Raw genomic sequence first — 16,213 nt, 5'->3', positions numbered from 1 at the left:
TTCAGTTCAAATAAATGTTTTATTGGGAAACAAAGCGTTACACTGACTGAAAACCACAATCCACCAGAATTTAACCTCTTCAGGAATGAGAATTAGCTAGACAAGGTGGTTTTACACACAACAGTCATCTCAACCAGGCAAGAGTTTCCAGAAGTTCCTTAACAGGCAGAGATGACTTAAAGATACAGTCCCTCGGGGGTTCCCTCCTGCTTCTTATAGAGAACATTCTCTTTTGATTTTTTGAAGTCTTCATTTGTTACTTTCATTCGCCGTTCCCTCAATGCCATCAATCCAGCTTCTGTACAAATTGCCTACAACAGAGAAAGCAGAAAAAGTTACTGGTTCTGCAGCTACTTCAAACACCACCTCAGAAGACAGCTAGAGCTATATGAAAAGGTTCACCACAGGCTGTAGTGCTAAAGATTATTAGCAAAATTAAAATGAAGTTTTTCATACTGTTTAGTAGTGCTGAAGCATGTAACACAACCTGGATAAAGCCAGATGTCTTCCCATAAAGTAGTATTTCCATGGCAAAAAAAAAAAAAAGGCAGCTTCACAATAATTCCATTTCCCTCCTGCCCACAGAACAAAGGCATCCAGCTCTTAACAGCAGACTGTTACACTTTCGCACTGGGATGACAAAAGAAACTTAATGCCATGGTGGTAACTCTAGCAAGAGCTCTGTTTACTTCAGACATAGTAGTCTGCTTGTCTGAAGCTTCCTAATCTAGAATTGTATTTTTATCTGTGTGCAGCATTGTCTCTAAAAAACGCTTCATATGCTGGACTGTTTTGCATGATTAATAATATCTTGGATACTCCCGCATGATTCCATATAGGTTTGGATACAGTTAAACTTGGGATTTAGGTTTTGAACAATGAACAATGGTGATGTACACACCTTAATATCTGCACCGCTGAGATCGTCTTTTGCCATAATCAGCTCATCCAATGTCACATCATCTGCCAGCGTCATCCTGCTTGTGTGAATCTGAAAGATTCGTTTCTTGGTCTTCTCATCAGGTAAAGGGAACTCTATTTTCCTGTCGATACGTCCTGCACAAAAGAAAAGTTTGCTCTTAGTTGTTTGTTGTGTTCTTTTTTGTGCGTGCTTCTACTGGAAAAAGAACAGAAAGAATGTTTCAAATTCATACTGATGGTAACTATCTTCATGCCAGAATCAATCATGTCTTACAGTAGAAAGTGCAATCAGACTGTTCTGTTTGTAATGAACACAAAGGTGGAGCTGAAAAGAGATGCACTGGTGCTTTGTAAAAGCCTGTGTAACTGCAAGTAAAAGGCATCTTATCTGGGAGGCATGAAAAACCATAGCTTCCTTGAGTCATGTAAATATAAGAATAATTCATCATACCACAGAGAAGTGTTAATCCAATACCTATATTCTTGTAACACACTTCATTTTACTGAGATTACATTTAGCTCTGAAGCTAAGTGATTACATTTAACTCTGCCACATACATACAAAAAGGAGTAAGTTACTGTGGCAACATGAACCCTTCCAATATAATCTTCTCAAAAAAAAAAATGTTAGAAGTATTATGTAGCACTGTAAAACCTATATGAAGAAAGAAGGCTTTGCATAAGTTCTGCTGGAAGTTCCTGCCAGATATTTCCTGAAGTCCCTACTGCCAGAAAGCTGTTGCAGCTCCTATGCTTCCAACATAATAATCTTTAAAAGGAATGCTATTTTCCATCTCTAGATCACACTTCTTCTCTAGTTTTAGTCTTTAGTAAAAGGGGTTGATGGTACCACATACAGTATTCCAGAAGAATACACACAGGTAACAGAGTTTACCAAGCTGCCAGAAGTACCATGGTTGCTCAAGCAACGGTAACTAAAATACATGATAGGTATAGGAGGTTTCTTTCCATTTAATTTCAGACCACCCTAACTTGGCTTTTAACATCAGTACAGTATTTTCTGCTCAGTTCTCAAACAACTGCTTTTGATTTGGAGGGGTAAGCCTAAGATGGGGACAAAAACAGCTTATTGAAAAATCACACCTTGGCAACTTCATACTGTGGAAGTTTTTCTCTAAACTCCTTGGTTCCGTACAGTCTATTGACCCCTCAGATGAATTATCTATCAGATTAATCTAGAATTATCTTTGCTCTCTATTTTACCTGTGTTACTTAAGAAGAAAAGTATCTTTACAACTCCTTCAATATTTCAGATTTATTCAGAGACTCTACCAGGAAGCTTAGCTTATTCCTTTGATCTCTCTGTGGCTTTCAAATTTCTCATTTAAAAGACACCGCATGTATTTATGCGGGTTTTGGTACATTTTTACTGGCCGTTTAAAAATAGTATGTGTGTCCGTTCAAGCTCTGGACTCAACATGTAACACACATAAAAATAAGATACTATTTCTCCCTCACTAATCCCTTGTGACTGAGTTCTGATTTTAACAGATACACTAGCACAGATGGAATAGAGACAAACCACTGACATGCGTTCTTTTGACCAGCCCATTTGTTTAATAATCTGTGTGACAAGTCCTTTCACAGGGGGAAGTCTCTTACCTGGCCTAATTAGAGCTGGATCCAGTGTTTCTATTCTGTTTGTGGCCATGATAACTTTAACGTCCCCACGAGAGTCAAATCCATCCAGCTGGTTCAGCAGCTCCAGCATTGTCCGCTGGATCTCTCTCTCACCACCTGAATTTGAGTCATACCTTTAAGACAACAAAAGAGTCAGAAAAAGCACTATGCAAATTTAAGAACATACTTTACATTAACTGCCATAAATACACAAAATGGCCTTTTTAATATGCCCATGTTACAACAGAATTTTAAACATTCGCCTACAGAACGCAAAAGGCAGGTTTTCACAATCTAATTGTGACATCTAGGTAAGCACAAAGGCACTGATCTATTCTTGTAGCTATGGAAAATAATAGAAATTACATGAAAGAAGTCTGTTCTTATCCAATGTCTGTAATATAGTTGGAAATCTCATTTATCCTTAACAGATGAATAAAAATATAAAAGAAAAAAAAACACTAATTTTTAAAAGGACATGCATCCAAACTGGAAGAAAATAAAGCCTGACAGTTGTTTTTCCCCTTATGCATACAGGTACAACTGTATGCCTTTCAGCCTTACTAATGTGGCTCCTTGTCTTACTCTGCCCTTACTAAAACACAGGTACCAGGGGATGCAGTGCTGTGCTTCGTGCGTGAGTCACTTTACTCTGCAAATACCAGACTAGGTACTCTTCATACAGAAAGCCTCATCCATGTTTAGGAACAGTCTGAAGCAACATAGCGTGTATGAAAAATTCTGAGTGTTACCCACTTCCCCATCTGTCCCGTCTGTTCTACATATGCTGAAATACATGGGGCAGAAGTTCCTTCATATTGGAGATTGAGGGTGGCAGCTGGGTAGTAAGATACATGAGCATCATTTTGTTTATTTAAAGGAGAACATATGACTGCTTTAAGGACTATCTGAATTGGAGAGCTCCAAGCAGCCCAAGGAGTCTTCAAATAAATACAGCTTGGCTACAGGCTGTACAGCAGCTTAGCTTGACATAAGCAATGCTGATCAAATTCCACATCCATGACATCACACTCTGTAACTTCCTACATCATTCTGAAAACTTAGTTATAACTGTTCAGTTAGCTATTTAGAAAGGCAAACAACACATGGGCATACTCAGTGTTAAATACACTGCTTTACTCTTGAATCACTAAAGCCAGTTTCTGTGTTTGCACTTGCACTGAAAGCATGCCAGACACTTGCACGGTGCCTCTTCCAGTGCAAGAGGCTGTGTCATGAAACCAGGTAGCAAGAGAAAAGAGGTTAAATCACTGGTCATACCTATTTAACGTGAAAATGTTGTGGTTAATCTGAATATTTGACCTTTTACTTGTCAAAAATTGCTTAAATCAAAAATAATACAGAAATTGTAGCAGAGCTAAGAAACAGAGTATCAACATGGTTGCAAAAGACTTTCCAGTAAGCCTTTTACTGTCCTTGGCAATACCTCTGTGTGAAGTGGAAGCTAGAACACCGTACCTCTTTGTACCAATGGCATCAATTTCATCGATGAAGACAATGGACGGAGCATGCTCTTCAGCTACACGGAACAGTTCACGCACAAGCTTTGGACCATCACCTAAGTATTTCTGTATAAGTTCTGAACCAACAACTCGCAGGAAGGTCGCTGAAGTTTGGTTTGCTACTGCTTTGGCCAGTAAAGTTTTACCTAATTGCAAAGAAATACTGTAATTAGTCTGCAGGCAAAAAAAAAAAAATCATATCAAATTTGTGACAGATTGGGCAGTGGTTTAACACTACCCAAGTGTAATTTATTTTTCTCGTGCTAGCTTGGTACAGAACCCCAAGATACCTGTGCCAGGCGGGCCATACAGAATGACTCCTTTGGGGGGCTTTATACCCATCTCTTCATAGTATTCAGGATGGGTGAGGGGAAGCTCCACAGACTCCTGCATCATGACAAAAACAAATGTGTTTTTATAAACAGTGAGCACTCTCCACAGAAGATCTGTGGGGTTCTTCAGGACTGCATTAATAAAAGTAAGAAAGACAAAAAGAACGCAAGTAATTGCAAGGCAGACCTTGAAAAACATGCATCTTGGTTGCCTGCAATTCTAAGGCAGGCAACTATTCTATCTAAATAGATCTTCGTATTGCTTCTCTTCACACGTCAAGTTGAAACAGTGAGAGTACCCCCTACTTCAACCTAAACACATGATGAATTTAGAACTCAGCAGTTCCTGGCTCTCAAACACGGGTGGAGTACTTCAAGGGGCAGACTTTCCTTAAATGATGCTTTCCAGTATGAACTACCAGATGCTATGGATGAATGTTTTAAGCATATTTATGATTTTGGATGTGTATCCAAAGCAAAAGAGTTGAGTTGGCTGTTTGACTGAGAGTGTTGGTTGATGAGAAGCTCAACACGAGCCAGCAATGTGCACTTGCAGCCCAGAAACCCAACCGTATCCTGCAACAGCAGAGCCAATTGGTTCTGCTGTTGCTCCTTCAGGCTCCTGACCTAACAGCTATGTTTATAGTTCACTTAACAGCACAAATTAGCACATCAGAATACCTTGATTTCCTGAATCTGGTTGTCAAGGCCACCAATGTCAGCATATGTTTCTTGAGGAGCTTTCTCAACTTTCATCACAGTAACTAGAGGATCCGTGTCATCCATCAGGACTCCTATCACAGCGTGAACCTAAGGCAAGCATTAAGAGTTGTTAAAGTTAGCAAGCAGCACTGATACAAGATCAAACCAAAACCCAACATCCATACAATAGGTGCATGAAATAAATGGCACTAGCCTCAGACCCTGTAATCCTGTGATCCTCAGAACAGAGGCCAGATAAAACAGCAGAAAAGCATGTGCTTCTTTTATCATCTCGCATAACTCACCTTATGATTTAGCAGAACAGAGCAGCCAGGCTCCAGCAAGTCCTTGTCCACAAAAGACAGAATGCTGACGTAGTGTTCTGATCCCACTGAGGTGGACACAATAGCGTGGTTATCATCAATGATCTCCTCCAAGGTACCCACAGACATCGGTGTTCCCCTCAGATCATCCACCTTTGATCTTTCCTCCTGTTGTCAAGGAGAATCCAAGAAACAACTTAAGAACACAGGCAAAAACATTACTATTCATTAATTTCTGGTTGGGCCAGAATTTTGAGTATTATCTTCAGCTGAAGTACAACACAGTTAAAAGCTGACAGCACATTTGGGAATTTCATTGTATTAGTCAATTAATTTTACAAGCCAAAAAGAACAGAACTAATTTTTGCTATTGCTTCACTGCCCCGAAAGGCATAAAAGCACAGGCCAGTAACAGAATTCACAATTATTTTAGTCCTATGGACACTAGTATATGGATACACATAGTGAAAATATTCTTTCTTTCTAGAAATTTTCACTAGAAAAATACCCTACCTTCCAAATAGTAACTGAGATGCAAGGAAAGATTTTAATACAAGTAATGTTTACATTGACTCACACATTCATGGCACTCTATTTCCATTGCTTCTGTATGAAGTAGATTACATTAGAGCACTCATTTTATTATTAACAGTTCACTCAAAGCTCACCTCTTGTTTTTCTTCCAAAGGTTTCATTTGTTCTTGATTTCTGATAAATTCTTCCTCCATTAACAGGTAGTCTTTAATCCTCTCTAATTTCAACAGTTTGAGTCTGCACTGTGTGTGAGGAGTCACTGCAATCACAAGTAAAATTTTAGGTCAAAATCGACCTAATTCATCCATTAACTATTAATTCATCATCAGAATTTCTGCTTTACTTTCTGACAATACTTTCTATACAAACAGCAATCAGTAAGTGACACCATTAAGTAAATCTTGCCGCACTAAATTCTAGTCAAAAAAATTTTTAAATGCTATTTCCCCTACTTTTCTCCTAATTTCAATGTCTGTCTCTTAAATGGGAATCCATGGAATGCATCTTGCATAACAGCAATCTTATTTTGTATTTTTTAAGCTTCTATGAAATAAAATTACATCTGGCCTTGTGGTTTAATCACTTGTGTCCTGGGCTGTACATACAGCCCCATCTCGGGGACAGGACTGCTGGGGCAGGCAGAAAGCTCACCTAGAGGGAGTTTGCTGGCAGCATCTGGTCCCTTTGTCTTCTTCTTCTTTTTCCCCACTCTGGTTGGAACTGGAGGTTCATATTTCTTCTTCTTGTCCTTATCCATAAAGGGAATTTCATGGGGAAAAAAAAAAATCATAATAAAAGCAATGAAAAAACACACGCAGAGGTTAGGTACACAGACTGAGAGCTCAACTTCAACTGAACGACTACATAACAAAATTGTTTCCTTTACGATATGGAGAAACAAAAAGTAATAATAATTTAAGTAGTATTAAGAAAATTTTAAAATTTATTCTCCTGCTTATTTCATTTTAGATTTCTTCCATTTTCAGGGAATATAGAACACAGAAAGCTGAAACCTGAACTAAATCACAAACAACTCATACACGAGAGGATGAGGAAAACACTGACACTGAACACTTCTGTTGTGTTTTAATCTACATGTAACATGCCTTCAGTTTGCCAGCTCATATACAGCTCACCACACACAGTATTATACTGCCTTTTCCTAAGGAAACTGACCTCTAAGGTTCCACAACGTTATGTAAAGACCTCATGCAAACACCTGTACGGTGCCATTTTCAAATCAAAACCAGTTACTTAACTGCCGCCTTAAAGACTTTCCTACCCCAGGCAAATTTACAGGTCTTTTATTTTTACAAGTAAACTTCTACTGCCAAGTATTTTCAGTTTTCCTTTGCACCAAAGTTCCCTTTTCTATTTTTGAACAGCAACCTACTTTCTCCTGCGTGCGTCCAGAAGAGACAAAACATTTCATGCAAACAAAACCACACTGTGAACAAAACCCACGGCAGCCAGCCTCTGCAGTAGCACAGCCGTAAGAAAAAGGCGTTTGTTTGGGTTCAGTTACCTTGTCATCCTTCTTGCCACCACCAGGACCGTGCCCTCCGCTTTGACTCTGACCCTAAATAAAATAAAATAGAATAAAAAAAAATCACAAGGGGCAGATAAACGCGGAAAGGCAGCAACCCACAGGCCTAAGCGCAGCTCCGTGTAAGCAGAAGGCCCCCTCAGCCCCCACCTACACAAACCTCCCGCCGCCACAGCACCAAGAGGCTCCAGGCGGCAGGGCAGGGCCGGGCCGGCGGCCGTTGTGGGCAGCGCTGCCCCTCACAGTACCGGGGCCGGCCCCGCGGCGCTGCCCCGCTCCCCGCGCCGTGACTCGGCAAAACGGCAAAACGCGCCGAGGGCTCCGGGGAACTCGGGGGTGGCTCCGGGGTCCCGCCGGGGCGCTGAGGGCCGAGCACGGTCCCCCCCCTCACCCCAGCCCCGGCCCCGCCGCGGCCCCAGCCCCGGCCGCGTCCCCCCCTCACCATCTTCCCTCCGCACCGCACCGGAAGCGCTGCGCCCGACGGTAGCCGGCAGGGGACAGGGCGATGGCGGCGCTACGGTGCGCCGAGAGGGACAAACGCCGCCGGCAGGAGCGCGCTGGGTTCCTCCCGGCCGCCCTTTTAGGCACCGCTGCTGTGTAACTTTTTCTGGTTTTCTTAGCGGAAGAAACATCCCGTGACAGCCAAGCGTGACGTTTTGAGCAGTCTGGGGGCGGCAGCTGTTGATTAAAACGAGTGGAGCGGTGTGCTCTGCCCCTCAGTGCCAGAGACTGAGGAGCTTCCAACTCTCCCTTCCCTCAGGAGATGTTCAGAAATTCCTACGCTTTAGTTCATGTCAGAACCAGAAGCACACAATGCTCACTACATCTCATCATCAACCAGCTGACACAATGTTAATATCCATAAAAACGATACTAAATCTTGTAAAATTATATTAAATCTGGATGCATTGGAAAAGCGTGTCTTAGTCTTCCTTGTCAGTCCAAGTGACCCCTCCTAACCATGACGAGAGGGGTCTTTTCATAAATGTTCAAAGCACTCTGGTATTGTTGTGCCACAAGTTGTGTTTGCAGCTCTCCTCTGCTGTCTGCACCTGTGAGGGAAGCCATCCTGCTCGGGTTGGTGTCATGGCAGGGGATTTAAATACACCATGGTGACAAAACTGTCAGTCATGTCTTAGCCTTGGCAGACATACTGCAAAGTCTGCTCTCAATGTGTGGCCTGGTGCTGTGAAAACAGGTAAGTGAACACTACAGAGAGTAGCCTGAAATACGGAATCATAGGGTATCTGAGTTGGAAGGGACCCATAAGGATCATCAAGTCCAAATCCTGGGTCCCCAACGTTTTTCCCCATAAATAAGTATTTTTTCCCCCATCTCCCCCATAAATAAATAAATAATAGAATCATAGAAGGAACAACAACAAAAACAAAAACAAAAACAAAAACAAAAACAAAAACAAAAACAAAAACAGAGGTAATGTTTTGCAATACTGATGGAAGGATCTTCTACTGGACCTGTGCCTGAACTAGCGCACTGAGTACTGCCTGCAGCAAGCGTTTACAGAGTGCTACCAGTACAGGTTGTTCTCCACCTGTAGTGTGAGCTACCATGTGTTTTGATTGTTCCAACAATATAAACAGGAATTAACTTTGTGTATAAAAAGCCAGCAGCTCTTCTTCCAAAAGTCTGTTTTCCTGTAACATTTTTTCCATCTGTGTTTTCAAAATAAATGAAGGCAACCAACCTTGTTTTACAGTTATTTGCAGAGAGAGTAACCAGAAAACCTTCTCAGTAATGAAAGAATGGAAATACAAATCAAAGAAAGTGAGTTTTTTTAAATGTATGTCTAGGAATGAAATCTAAATTTTGGGACTTCTAACTGCCAATAAAGAAACATTGTGGTGAATTTTCTGTTAGGACTCCTTGCTGTGAGCAGATCTGTGTGGGAGTGCAGCAGCAGCGGAGAAAGAGTAGTAAATATTCTTTGAATTTGTATTCAAAGTTAGTCTTTTTTTTTTTTTTTTTCTTTCCCCAAGACTCGATGCTTCCTTTCATCTCTCCCATCAGCTACTCAGTGTAAAAGCACAGAGTTTTTTTCTTTTAAGAATTGCTTTTCCTATAAGCAGCCATGAAAGAACACTAGTGAAGAAATCCCCCAAGTAAACATACTACATGTCTGCAACCTTCCTGGGGAAAAGCTGTAGAAACTTTCAGTGTTTCCACTGACATTCTCAACAGTAAAGCACAGACTGAACACAAGCATGTGCTCAACCCAGAACCAAACACCTGTTTGGGGTTGAGCCTGTTTCCCACTGCTTGCACACACAGAGCTGGGCACAGCAGCCCCGTCCCTGTTTTGGGCCCACCAAGTTTGCTCCCCACCTGTCCCCTGCAGCACCCAAATGCCTGCCTTCTCTGCAGGAGCAGTCACTGTGCTTTTGTAACACATACTGTATGGAATTTACTGTCTTACAGGATCATACCTGTTTATTTGTTTATTTATTTATTTGTTTATTTAATCTTACACTGTATCGCTAAACGACTATCCTCTCACTAAAATATATACACCTGTCCTCTCTTCAATCTCACTTTAGATTCAGGTATACCCATATTTATTTACAATTATACCTGGTAGGACTGGTTTCATAGAATTATAGAATCATTGAGGTTGGAAAAGACCTCCAAGATCACCTGGTCCAATCATCACCCTACTACCAATGTAGTCCCTGAACCATGTCCCTCAGCACCACGTCCAACCTTTCCTTGAACACTCCCAGGGATGGTGACTCCACCACCCCCTGGGCAACCTGTCCCAAAGCCTGACCACTCTTTCTGAGAGGAAATGTCTCCTCATTTCCAACCTGAACCTCCCCTGGTGCAACTTGAGGCCATTCCCTCTAGTCCTATCACTAGTTACCTGCTAGAAAAGGCTGACCCCCAGCTCCGCACACCTTCCTTTCAGGTAGCTGTAGAGAGCAATAAGGTCTGCCCTGAGCCTTCTCTTCCCCAGACCAAACAACCCCAGTTCCCTCAGCCACTCCTCACAGGACCTGTGTTCCAGGCCATCCACCAGCTTTGTTGTCCTTCTCTGGACATGCTCCAGGGCCTCGATGTCCTTCTTGTACTGAGGGGCCCAAAACTGAACTCAAAAAGTTACCATGCACCGCCCGGGAATCGAACCCGGGTCGCAAGAATGGGAATCTTGCATGATACCACTACACCAGCGGTGCAGCTGTGATTCAGATTTCTTGTCACTTCTTATAAAACCCAGATTTTAGTGTCTTGTAGCTTAGCAGTCATTTGAAATGGGAGAATTATTTCATAAACTCACCAGAATGGTAGGAGTGTGGGGTGAACCTAAAAGCTCAGCTTTGCATTTCTGAATTCACAAGACACATCTGTGATAGCAATCTGGTTTTGTAGCTTTTATAAATATTAGAATATGAGAGCTACATTAAAAGGATGTTGTCAAGATTGTCATCCAACTCATTAACTTAAATACATGCTATGAAACAGTTGTGGCAGAAAGCAAGAATCACAGAAGGGAAATACTGTGTTTTTTAAGCCAATTTCCTGATTTGGGGTGATCTGGTTAATGGTTTTGAATTCCTGGGGTTGTCAATGCTGATTGACTGTGAGCGCTATAGAAATACACTCATGTAACCTGGCTGCACATCTTAGCTATCAACATCCAGATTTTTGGTTTAGATGGAGAGCTTGGATGATGTCAAATTAGGAAATGTGAAGAATAAATAAGTTTAATGATCAAAGTGCCTCTGATTTTTGTGTTGCCCTCACTAGAAAGAGTGAACAAGCAGGGGTAGCAAAAAAGAACATACGGTCCCTTGTTTGCTAAAAATGAATGTAGCATTAAGAGCATCAAAAAGCTGGCCCTTCATATCAAAAAATGTTGAGCATTGTTCAGGGAGGGTGATTTTTTTTTTTTCATTGTGTTTTTCCTACAGTATTTTTTACTCCCTCTTCTTTATTCTGACATAAGCTTACTGCTGATCTTTTAGGCATATTGTAAAGCTCACATCTTTATTACCAAGCTTTTGGGGAAGAAGAGGGCAGTTGGGGTCTGGGGGAATACTGGGGCAGGGATTAGTAGCTAGCAGGGAGGTTTATTCTCGCTTTGTACATTGAGGAAATCACTAGGATTGCTTGTACTGTTGAGTTTAATCTCTATTTCTTAATACATAGCAAGGCACCTAAAGCTTTTTTAAATGTTTTCATAGATTTAAACAAACCTCCAGATAAGAAAAAGATCAGTCTTGTTATTGCAACTACATATAGTGGGTTTGGAAGATATTCCCACCACTTGCTGACTGGCACGTGACTACATGAAGGGGAGTTATAGGCAGGGTTCTGACTCCCTGTAGCCTCCCCTCCAAATCAACCAAGAAGTTTCTCCACCAATTCAGAACTATCACCTTCTGGGAGAGACTTTTAGAGTCTTTTACTTGACATTGCCCATCCAGCGAACTTGGGAGATGGCTTTTTTTAACCAAGCTGCGTAAGTGCCTTACACTAGGCAGCATGATTACCTTGTCCTTCTCCCATCACCAAGGCTAATATTATAATTTTAAAAATGTGAATGTCACCTTCAGTCCATTCTTTTCCTGACATCCACATTACACATGTGCAAAGTACAATTCATTGGATGTTGTTCATTTTAAAAAGGAGTGTTAGTTTTGTCCATACCCCCTTCCATGGCTCTTAGCTAAAGCCCATTTGGTATGAATTATCGGGTATGGATTATTGGGTATGTACAAATGAGGATAGCATTCCCTTAGAACAGATTCACTCAATCTTCCATGACTTGTCTTGTTAGTCAGAACGTCTGTGCTCTTCCTTGCCATGGCACTGTGTTTTCAAACTGCTAACAGTGGTGGTCCTTGTGCCTTCCCCATCCATGGGATATTCTGCAGCTGCCTTGCTCTCAGTGTGGATGAGAGCAGCTCTCAGCCTGCTCTTGTCTGCAGGGACTGCTGCATCCCCAAGGTGTCAGGAGCTCTTGCCCTGCCTTTCTTTCCTTGCACATAATCACCACACTATTACTCAGGAGGAAAGACTAAACTGCAGCTAACACCCACCTGCAGATTGCTCATTTGAGTGGAGAGCCCCGAGATGGCTCCCCAGCTCTAGCGCAGCTTTATGTTGCGTGAATTAGCATCAAGCAGCTGTCAGAGAATGGAGGGCTAGGGCTGCAGCTACAGGCTTAGCCCTCTGAAACATCAATGCGTGTTCCCCCCAGTGGTCCCAAAGACTCCTGTGAGAACATTTACCTGCTCCAACTGAAGTAGATGCCAAAGTGGATCGATTATGCTACACATTGGAAAGGAGATAATAAAGCAGATTAAAAATCCTCAGCAGCGTGACTTCCAGAAGAACAGGAAAACCACATTTTTGCCTGCATGGTTAGGAATAATCTGGGTGGGTGAACTTCATATCCTTGAACATGAAGTCCTCCATTCACACAACCTCAGTTGACATTTATTGTATTCATAAACAACCTTATGCTTAGATTACTGTTGTGAAATTTTATTTCTTGGCTGCACCTACATTAAAGGAATGTTTAGATGTACTAAAAAGTAAATGTTTTGACACCACTACTTATAGTCTTCATTTGAATTTTTGATTACTGATGTTCTGTTTAAAAGAAGGACACGTAAGAAATGGTGCAGGGATCATTCTTTAAAAAGGGTTAATGAGGTTTTATGCACTTGATTTTTGCAACAACCAGCTTAGAGATTTATATAAGCTGTGAGTATTCTATAAAATTGTATGTGAAGACAGAACTAAGTTTTTTTTTTTTTTTTTTTTTTTAATCCTTGAGGAAAGGAGCACATGAATCTTAATACATCTTAATGTACTGGGCACATGAATCTTAACCCTTCACTAGGAGGGAGTATCGTGAACGGCTACTGGGCTACCTAACAGACTGTTAAACTTCACCAATGTCTAAACAGATTGTGTAAAAACACCTTGGACCAGGTCTCTAGAAGTCTGCGGGGCTGCAGGGGGGCAAGTGGGCACAGGCAGGGCCATGCCCTAAGCAGGGTCCTTCTGCCCGGGGCAGGCTGAGGTGCTCTCAGCAGCCAGATTAACTCACACACCACAGTGAACAAACCTGCAGCAGCTGCCAGCACATTCCCTGATACCTGCTGGCTTTCCCCTAGGAGCCTGGGGACACCTCTTGCACCTACAGCTGCTTTTCTGGTCCTGACATGCTGCTGCTTACAGCAGCATCTCTTATAATAATTACCAGGCTGACCTTTTCTCCCTCCTAGCTTCAGCAGGCAAGGCAGGCACACATACCCAGCAACTCTCTGGGGAAGGCTTCCTAACCCATGAAAATTATTTCCACTATCACCATCAAACTTCATATGTTAGTCTTTGCATTTGTTATTCAAAAAATTTATTTGTGCTGCCACAATTGCCTGGTAGCATGCTTTAATCTGTCTCATTCTTTTAGAGGTTACCAGCTAATCAAAAATTCTTCTTCAGTAGAAACTTTTAACCCCTCCCTCCCCCCCCTTTTTTAACACTTATTAGTCAAAGAAAATCTATCTCGTGTTGTTATGAAGTCTGAAGGCCTAGTTAAAATTTAAATTTCCAGCGCACTTATGTTTTTGAAATATTAGAGGTTTCAGATTATTTCCTGTTTCTAACAAAACCAATGATAGAGAATAAATTTTAAAAAATTGAATGGAAATTTAGAAAAATTCTGAAGCATTTATTTCATTTTAACTATTTTTTTTTTAATATTTTAAAGTATAAGTTAAGTAAAATTTAGAAATACAAAGACAATAACAAAGCCCTACTTATTTTAAAAAGCCAAGTGGAATGGGTTGACAATGTTAAAACTTTTCCCCAAAGCATTTCTTGAGTAAAGTAATTAATTGTCAGAAACCCTTTCTGCTGACATACTTTTGGAAAAAAATACACTTTCCAAAGAAAAATATCTAACCAAATATTCCTAGCTAGACTCAGGAATAATTTACTAGTTTCTTGGTTTTGCTGAGTTTTGATCCAGTAGCTCCCCCCCCACCAAAAAAAAATAAATAAATTTAATACATCAAAGATTTATTTGAAGGGCAGCACCTACTTGAAGCCAAGTTGAATCAAGTAGAGGAAAGGGTTTCTAATCTGCAGAGGACACAGCTCATTCCAATGCATCGTAGCTGGAAGGTGTTCCACTTACATGTGTACATTTGGGAGAGGGAGATCAGGAAATGAGGAAAAATCATCAACAGCTGAATAGCAGGATTTCAAATATAAATATGTGTTTCTTTTTTAGGTTAATAGGAAATATCTGAGCAGTGCAGCAAATGTTCACCCTCAGGAGCCTGATTAATTACACCACACTTACTAGCAGTGTAAACAGGATGCCATAATTTTGATTGTCCCTTTTTGTTCTAGGAGTTGAGGCATGATGGCATGTTGTAAAATATCTGTCCCATCCCATTTCCCTGCTGGCTGTGTTGATTAGTGACACAACTGTTGTGTTTAAACTTATTTTTCTGCAGCATCTATTCATGCGGATAGCTCACTTGAGCTTCCAGCCATGGACTCATCTACATCACTTTATCTTCAGGTACTCATTCCTCTGCACAACAGCTCCCACTGATCTGTGTGGTGTTGTTTCAGAGTGCTACCGAAAGCCAAACTTCTTGGGGCAGGAATTATTTGGAGCTGGAGAAGCAGAAATCAAAGCAATTTAAATCTTTGAAGACTGAAAGAAGCATTTATGGGCACTTTTGAAAGAAGCTAAAAAAGCATTTATGGGTACTTTTGAAAGTCTTGATAATAAAAAATTTAGGAATTTTTCAGTGCTTCAGGAAAGTTACTTGCTTGAAGAATTGCTTATACATGGTTTTGGAATATAGCAGAACAAGCCATTATGTTGAAAATAACATTTGTAATATACTGTGTCTTCATATGGTCTCTTTTGGAAGTCTCAGAGAAACACACCATTGTCCTTGGCGAAATCTCTGAGTCTAGTAGGCAGGCAGGTAGGTGGAGGAGACTGCCTCAGGCTTATCATCCAGCAGCTGAAGGAACTCACTTCTCCCTTAGTGTAAGCAGCATCAGATTCACCTCGTTGGTTCTGGTGGCAAATACATTCCCCAAAGTGATAGCTGAGTCCGGCCCAGAGGGCTCCAGTGAGTGACAGCTGTGTAAAAGCAAAGTGGCATCCTAAACCCAGCGGAAAGTGAGTGGAAGAAGAAAATGTCTTTTCTTCCTGTTTTTGAAACAGTGGCTGGCAAAATGCAAGGCACTGCATTTCTGTAAGAAAAGATCCTTTAGTAATTCAGCAGCAAGCAAAGAATGAAGTTGCTATGGGGATGTTTTGTTGTGTGGCAGGCAAATGTAATAATTAGTTGATTTGTTCGTAAGGGCTAACGTACTAGCCAGTCTGTATTTTGTGGGGCTTCTGGTAGCTTTGTGAAAGTGAATACAGCAGACTGCCTGATGAGGAAATTACTAACTTTGGAAGAACAACAAAGGAAAGGGATGAAATATGGAGATAAGTCATCGGAATGGGATACAAGGATCTTCACTTGGCCTGTTAATAGTTCCTGATGTTGGAAAGATACAATCACCCAACACTCTTCGGATTCAATCTATTGATATACTAATAGTCTAGGATGGTTTTAACAAACTGGATACTTTATCATTAATTCCATCAACATTCACATAAACTAAGTTTGTTCCAGAGCCACT

The 16,213-nt window shown here is 41.1% G+C and overlaps 1 protein-coding gene across 2 annotated transcripts; it reads right to left on the bottom strand.

The window, feature by feature from the left end:
- On the bottom strand, positions 1 to 8,048 carry PSMC1 (proteasome 26S subunit, ATPase 1). 2 transcript variants are annotated; one of them, XM_084287124.1, is made up of 11 exons: positions 7,965 to 8,048; positions 7,502 to 7,555; positions 6,628 to 6,724; positions 6,111 to 6,235; positions 5,425 to 5,610; positions 5,099 to 5,227; positions 4,376 to 4,472; positions 4,042 to 4,231; positions 2,545 to 2,696; positions 902 to 1,056; positions 1 to 311 (listed from the first exon to the last, which is right to left on the bottom strand). In XM_084287124.1, the coding sequence occupies exons 1-11, from the start codon at positions 7,965 to 7,967 to the stop codon at positions 177 to 179; spliced, it is 1,323 nt and encodes a 440-aa protein (XP_084143250.1). In that variant the 5' UTR covers positions 7,968 to 8,048; the 3' UTR covers positions 1 to 176. The 2 variants fall into 2 exon arrangements, with proteins under 2 accessions (XP_084143250.1, XP_084143251.1); XM_084287125.1 differs by lacking the exon at positions 7,965 to 8,048 and adding an exon at positions 7,683 to 7,702.
- Between the last annotated feature and the right edge of the window lie 8,165 nt (positions 8,049 to 16,213).

The sequence above is a fragment of the Netta rufina genome, assembly GCF_964035555.1.
Source record: "Netta rufina genome assembly, chromosome: 5".
Lineage (NCBI taxonomy): Eukaryota > Metazoa > Chordata > Aves > Anseriformes > Anatidae > Netta > Netta rufina.
This window is presented reverse-complemented; position numbering and strand designations above follow the sequence as displayed.